At 63.5% G+C, this 7,523-nt stretch overlaps 1 protein-coding gene across 23 annotated transcripts in view; it reads right to left on the reverse strand.

Moving 5' to 3' along the window:
- ABLIM2 (actin binding LIM protein family member 2) overlaps nt 1–7,523 on the reverse strand; it is a 141,329-nt gene that overhangs the window by 59,581 nt on the left and 74,225 nt on the right. For all 23 annotated transcript variants that reach the window (XR_005794540.1, XM_040488695.1, XM_040488833.1 and 20 more), the window contains exons 8-9: nt 6,950–7,008; nt 579–656 (exon numbers count right to left, since the gene is read on the reverse strand). Coding sequence is in view for 22 of the 23 variants with exons in the window: in XM_040488695.1 (XP_040344629.1) it covers nt 579–656; nt 6,950–7,008 (137 nt within the window). In the remaining variant the exon portion in view is untranslated. The remainder of the gene's footprint in view (nt 1–578; nt 657–6,949; nt 7,009–7,523) is intronic.

The raw sequence follows: 7,523 nt of genomic DNA on the forward strand, positions 1-7,523 counted from the left end.
CACACACATATGCACACCCATACACACATATACCCATATGCACACATACACATATGTAAACACACATACATTTGTACACATATATACCCATATGCGCACACACACGCATACACACGTACACTCTTTCATGAAAACGGGACCGCATAACATAGATTATCCTTCACAGGCCTCTTGGAGGAGCACGTTAGAAACGCTTCCCAGGTAGCAGGTGCAGATCTGCACGCCTATTGGTGACACCAGCCCGGTCCCCCGTGTGCCGAGTGTCACTTTTTCGGGCAAGCCTTAGCTGCAGGACGGGGAGGCGGTGTTGAGCTGACACCATTATGGACAACAGTTGTGAGCACATCTCTTTGGGCACCACCACCACGTCACCCAGGAGCTGCGGGGTCACATGATGGTCCTCACCGAAAGCTCGGAGTTAACCTCACGAAGTCTGCACCAGTCTGCACCCCACGGCCGCGGCGAGAGCCCCGGCTCTGCACCCCAGCACCTGAGGACGCCCCGGCCCCCAAGGGCACCCCTGGCCATGACCCAGGTCCGGAGCCTCCCACCACGGGCCTCCCCACTCTCCAACTTACATAGATCACGCGGCTCGGAGACCCCGAGGTGCTGGAAGCAGGTACAGAAATGATGCTCTCTGAGGAGCTCCTGGTTTCCTGGAAAAGAAGGCGACAGGAGGAGACTGAAAGCAGAATATGTTGATTCCAGAACCTTCCAGATGCAAATTATCACAGGTCACACTCCGACAGAAATGCCAGTAACGACATTTTTTTTTTTTTTCCAGATTGAAAGAGTTCTTAAAATAAACACGTGGGCTTAAATGAGCGGCTGGAAAGCTATAATCAGACAGACGCGGCAGGTGCCGCTGGAACAGCGTTCCAGAACAGACGTTCTCCGTGCCGCTGGAAACGCTCCGATGATCACCCGGCTTCACGCAAAGAAATTATCTGTTTTTCGGAGGACTAGAGCAAGGGATTCTGCGCACTCCAGAGGCCAAGGCCGTCCCTTTTACCCAGAATTTTGCTGCTCGGAGATGTTATTTTCCACCTAGGTTACAGGGGTGGGGGGCGTGTTTAGCTCATTCTACCAGCCCGGGCCTCTGCTGTCAGACTCTGCGGCCACCCCATCTGTGACCTGCTCCCCGAGTGCCCACCCCTGCCCCTCCTCCCTCCTCGGCCACATCTCCTGCTTCCCCGGAGGCAACAGTTTCCCCAGGCCCCTCCTCTGTTCCGCACTCCAGGCCCGCCCAACCCTGCGTGGACACCCTTCTTCCCCGGCTCCCATCACTCATACCGGCGTCCGTCCAACCCCACCGGTAGGACGTGCTCGCCCCTCCTGGTCCAGCCTCCACCCCTGCCTGGACCACCCCTGCCTGGCCTCCCCCTGCCTCCTGACAGCTCCGGCTGGCTGCCTCCTACCTCGTCTCTATCCCTCTCGGTGGCCCACGCCTGCTGCAGTGGCCCTGGGAGGGGCCACATCACAGGCTGAATTATGTCTCTCAAAACTCGCATGTTCAAGCCCTAACTCCTGGCACCCCAGAGTGTGACCATGTTTGGAGACGGGGCACTTAAAGATGTAATTAAGGTAGAATGAGGTCACTAGGGTGGGCCTGGTGTCCCTACAAGAGGAGGATATCAGGACACAGATGCACACAGGAGACGAGCACGTGAGGACACAGGGAGAAGACCGCCGTCTACACGCCAAGGAGGAGGCCTCAGAGGGAACCAACCAGCCCACATTTTGAGCCAGGACTCCCAGGCTCCAGGACCGGGAAAGAATAAATCCCTGCCGGCTGAGGGTCCAGCCTGCACCATTGTACACAGCGGCCCCAGGACACTGGCACGGGCTGTGGAGCCTGCCCTCCCAGCTGGAGGATGCCCAGCACCTCCTACACTGTCGGCAGGACAGCAGCAAGGACAGGACAACACCAGGAGCCGATGCGAGGCCACCACGGCAGTGGGAGGGACAAACCTGCAAGGCACAGGGGGTGGTGCCCGGGTAAACCTGACTGCAAGCCTGCTTCTGCATCTGGGGAGGAAAGAGAAGAGGCAGAGGGCGTGATGCCGGGGCTCACCTCTTCGGTGAGGCGCCCGCTCGCCCGCTCATCAGCGCCGGCCGCCCCCTCCACGCTCCTGGGTACGGCTTCCTCCAGGACCGGGCGTGGGGCCGCCCCCTCCCCTCCGGGCCTGCCCTGTCTCCCAGGGCCCCTGGGCCCCAGCTCCAGGCCCCCTGGAGCTCTTCTCCAGCTACTTGGCAGGCCTGGGGCCACCCTCGGCCAGGCTCTAGAACAATCCCTCAGTCTCAGTGCCCTGCAGACCCCCAGCTCCCTAGGCACAGGCCCCGAGACCCACCTCCCGCACCACCTGCCAAGGCTCGGCTCCAGGAAGACATCCTCTCCCCCACCCTGCCGCCTAGGCCCGTCCAGGGGGGCCGCCCCTCCCCGTCGCCCGGGGGGCACCCTGCGGGAGCCCCCTCATCCCACACGTGCCTCCAGGGCAGGGAGGCCGCCAGTCTTCCCCGTGTCTGTGTTCCGCCACCCAGCCGACGGGCACTCACGGGCCGGCTGTGTGTTGAGTGACCCAATGACCAAGGACGTGCCGGGGACGGGCAGTCAGGGCCACAGCCTTCCGGAAGGCTTTCCTTGAAAGCCCTCAGCAGACACCCAGGGGCCATCCTTGTCCTGGGGAGCGGCCGTGCCCCCGGGGTATGTGGTCAGGGAGGACACAGTGCCCTCTGCCTCCTCGCCCGTCCCTGCAGGGACCCCAGGGCCGGCCTCTCTTGCTGGAGAGTAACTGGGAGGCCAGGACCCAGCTGGTCCTACGGGTCCCGGAGCCTGGCGGGGGCGGGGGGGCACTTGGTAAATGACGGGGCTGCTGGTCAGTTCCTGGCGGGTGCCTCTTGTCTGGATCACCCCCCACCAGAGACTCAGCGAGGTCCACACCACCTCTGCTGCGTGTCTCCGGGGCTGGCTCCGCCACGCTGACCCAACGCTGGCCGGGGCTGCTGGCTCGTGCTCCCCGACCAGCTTGCAGGAAGCAACACAGGACACGTAGGGCTCTGCCTTCCTGTTACCCGGGCGCTCACCGCCCGGCCCCGCCCGGGTCTATTCTCATTTCTCAGGCGAGACAGAAGAGGCTCTGAGGGGCTGGAGCGAGGGAGGGTGAAGTGAGGGGCAAGCAGGGCATGGCCGGGGCCTGGATGCCATCCCAGGACACAGAGGGGCGGGCCCCGAGCCGTGCCAGCCCCAGGGCGCAGCACCGAGCGGACAGCTGTCCTCATGGGACGGCCTCGGCCCCAGATGTTCCCAAGGCGTCTGTGGAGACACAGCCCAGGAAGCCAGCTCCGGCTGCGCCCTCTCCTTCTCCCCGTCCACTGTTCAGAGGGCCTCCCTTCCTCCGGCCGGCGGCAGCGGTCATCACGGGTGGACCCCTGGGCTGAGAGCAGAGGGAGCTGGGCTCCCCGCAGGCCCCGAGGCCAGCCTCGCAGCCGGGTCCAGAGGCCACGAGCAGGGCTGGCCGCCCGACCTGTCCTTGAGCGGGCTGGCCCGGGTCCCCCATTCTAACCCGGTCACGCTCCGGAGACGGGCCTGGAGGCCTCTTGGCATGTGGGGTCCCTCGGCCAGGTCCCTCCGATAGGCCTCTGGGTTGGGATTCGGGGAGGAGTCCCGCAGACAGGACCCCGTGGTCACTTCCGGGTCAGGGACGCTGGCTCTGTGAGGGCAGGGATGTGCCCGGGGTGGCACGGGGGCGGGTTATGGAGGGAATCGTGGGCCGTATGATGTGAGAGGATGTGGTGCACAGTGGGGCGTGCCCGCCACCTACTGTGACCCTGACCGTGAACGAGACCAACTGGGCATATCCTGTCACCGTGGGAACAGAGTAACATCCATGAGGATGCCCGCGTGTGACCAAAGGGTCTCTGCCGATGGGAGTAAGGAGCTCGAGTTGGGAGGTGGGCTCCCTGGGGTCTCAGGGTCGTTTGAAGGAGGCTGGGGGGCCGGGGCCCACGTGGCGACGAAAGCAGGGTCTGAAGGACGTGGGGCCGGGAGCCAACCCCGGAGGCTCCAGATGTGGCAACGAATGAGGAGGGGCTTCTCCCTGGAGCCTCCAGAGGGAGCATAGCCCTGCTGGCCCATCCTCAGCCTCCGGCCCCCGAGGGAGGGGATACATCTGTGCTCCTTCCAGCCACTAAATTTGCGGTAATTCATTACAGCAGCCACAGGAAGCCACAGTCTCCACGGCTCTGTGTCCCTGTAGCTGGGAGGACCGCCGTCATGTGGGCCTGTCCCCCTTCCTCACCTTCACACAGTCCCCCAGTGCAGGGCCTGGGGAGGGGCACCATCCTTCACAACCTCTGCACCTCACCCCTGGCAGCGGGGGTGGGGGTGGGGGTGGGGGAACCCCAGGGCACAGTAGCTTCAGTCCCCGAGATTGAGGGGCAGGGGGCAGGCCGGGCGGGCGGCTTGCAGCCCAAATCCCAGTGTTCTCTAGTTGGGGCTACAGTCTGGGAATCTAGCCGGAAGGGTGACAGGGGACGGTGAGCCTGGCCGCTGAAGTCCCCGGGGTCTCTTCCCAGGCTGTCGGGCTCCCCTGCCCCTTGCTTCCCTCTGCACGGTCGTCAGTCCCTCGGCCTCCTGAGTCTCAGCAGACATGGGCAGTGGCCCAAGCCAGGGTCCAGCGGCCACAGACCTGCCCTCCCCCAGGGGACAAGACCCCGCCCTCCACTCCTGTGGCTCCCTGTACCCAGGGCCGGGCCCCCTGCCTCTCCCCACCCCCCAGGCCCGAGGCCGGAGCAGTGGCCATATGGAGGTCTGTGCCCACCAGCGCTTAACGCTGAGTGGACCTCCTCTCTGTGGCCATCAAAGGCGACCATCTGAACCCGAATTAAACCAGAGCCCTGTGTAGACACTTTGACAACTCTGAGAAAAGCAACTGGCACTACTTTAAAATCGGGAGGAGGGGCGCCTGGGTGGCGCAGTCGGTTAAGCGTCCGACTTCAGCCAGGTCACGATCTCGCGGTCCGGGAGTTCGAGCCCCGCGTCGGGCTCTGGGCTGATGGCTCGGAGCCTGGAGCCTGTTTCTGATTCTGTGTCTCCCTCTCTCTCTGCCCCTCCCCCGTTCATGCTCTGTCTCTCTCTGTCCCAAAAATAAATAAACGTTGAAAAAGAAATAAAAAAAAAAATAAAATAAAATCGGGAGGAACAAGCTGGCAGGCGGAAGGAAGCGTCAGGCCGGAAGAGGAGAGCTCAGAGGCGCAGTTCCCTCGGGCCGGCCTGGCGTCCGCGGAGAGGGGCTGAGCAACCATGCGAGGCCGTCACGGGTTAGGGGAGGCTTGGGGACGCGAGAGGAGGCGCCTCGCCTCCACGGAGCCCTCCTGCCCCGGCCCAGGGCCCCCTGCCCTCGTGTCCCGGTGACAGGCTGGGCATCCCCGTGTGCCCACCCATTCCCCCTGTGTCCCCAGCACGCTGGGGCAGGACTCGGTCACCTCTGGGCCCCGGGCCAAGAACAGGGCTCGGCACAACCAGACACTGGGTAAAGCTCTGCTGAATGAACGACAAACCAAAGAGGCAGCACTGTGAGCGAGTGCGTGAGAAGCAGGGGCCTCCGAACCCACCAGACTCCGTTTCTACAGGATGCGGGAGCACTTCCCTCTGCTGGGGTCTTTCGGAACAGGCTTGGCAAGCGACAGCCGACCTGGGGGAGCCCACCCATCCTGCGGGGGCCCGTAGGAGCGTCTCCTCCGCCAGCCGACAGCCCTGTGAACCTCAGCGGCCTGAGCCCATGGGCTCTCCATCCAGCCTCACGGAAATTCCAGAAACCTTCTAGTCCCACAGATGGGCCCAGCTGGGGCTTGCCGGTTGAGCCCCGCCCTCGCTGCAGGGCCAAGGGGAGGCGACTCTGCCCGCCCACCAGCAGCCCTCCCCGCTCCCTCCCGCCAGGGCCGCCCCCGCTCATCCCGCAGGCCTAGCTCCCACCCCATGTCCTCCCGAGGCCCTCCCTGACCATCCATCCTGCCCCCGACACCAGCCTCTGTTGCATCATCGCTCGTTTGGGTGTCAATTTCCGTCTCTCCCTAGAACTCCGTCCCAAGAGGGCAACCCTTCTTCCTTACTGCGACGCCTCTGTGCCCGGCGCCCAGCTGGGCCTCTGGGCAGCGAGGGATTTGGCCTTGCCCAGAGAGAGGACTGGCCTGCGCCCTCGACCCTGAAGGGTGATCTGTGTCCACCTGATAGACTGTTTGCTCAGGGAGGGGGTCACCCTCACCCAACAGGCTTAGGGTGGGGCCGGCACCAGAGAGACACCGTGTGATCTGGGGTGAAATCAACCATGTGGCATTCAGTCAATCAGTCAGTGGAGCCCCACTAAGATCTCTGGACACACAGCTTCCCTGGTTGGTAATACCCGGCGCGTGCAGTCACGCGCGGGCCCGGGGGTGCCACGTCCTGTCTCCGCGGGAGAGGAGCGGCTCTGGGGCTGGACCCCTCCCGGACCCTGCCCCACGCCCTCTTTCTCTGGCTGATTTCTCGCGCAATAAACCGTAACCGTGACGAGGATAGCCTTCGGCGTGTCTGTGAGTCTTTCCAACGAACGACTGAGACCGAGGGCAGTTTGGGGCCCCTCAAACTTGCAGCTGGTGTCATAAGTGTGGGCAGTCTGGAGACTATTTGGAGACCTGCTAACGTCAGAGCTGTCCCCAAGCTTTTGCGGCCCTCGAGTCCATGGGACCCGTGGGGAGGTCAGCGGGCCAGCGCTGGGAGGCCCGGAGATGCCCGTGCGTGCCCCACCTCGCACCAGCCCCTCGGTGGATCCACCCGGCGCACCTTAGCACCCCCAGGCCTCGCGCTGCCTGGCCCGTGGGCGGGTGAGTCTACAGCCGGTGAGTCTACAGAAGCGGGTGACCGCACACGGCGCTGACGAACGCACGGGAGCAGATCGTAAATTCCACCAACCTTGTTTTTGTCTTCAGTTCTGGCTGCTTGTCGGCACGCCGGGTGCCAGATGGAGGAACCTGCGGACAGACCCAAGAGGAAGCGCTCAGTGTCCTTTCCCATGATGCAGGGGCCGTGCGGAGAGTCGGAGGCCGCCTATACGTCCGCGGCGCTCCCCTGGGACTCCCGGCACAGGTCAGCCCTCCTTCCAGGGCCCAGAGCACTTGCTCTCCCTACGGGGCCCCCCTGGACCTCAGCCCGACCCCCTGCTCCCTCTCCCTGTGGCTCTGTGTTTGGGTTTGTGCCCCAGCCAGGAGGGGGCGGTGTCTCTTGCACTCCAGAGACCAGGCACACAGAGCCTGGCACCTCATGGGGCTGACAGGTGCATGTGAAGGAAAGCACTACATCCTATCTCCTGCTTGCAAAGCCTCCCAGGTCACAGGAGCTAACGCCTGGGGGTGGAACTTATCACTGTCCCTCCCTGGAAAACATCTGCATGGGCCTGGAGCTCCTGGGGAGACCACGATTTAATTGTGTGTGTGTGTGTGTGTGTGTGTGTGTGTGTGTGTGTGTAAAACAGTCTTTTTTTTTTTTA

This window comes from Herpailurus yagouaroundi, unplaced genomic scaffold, assembly GCF_014898765.1.
Source record: "Herpailurus yagouaroundi ecotype Mexico unplaced genomic scaffold, PumYag 28, whole genome shotgun sequence".
Lineage (NCBI taxonomy): Eukaryota > Metazoa > Chordata > Mammalia > Carnivora > Felidae > Herpailurus > Herpailurus yagouaroundi.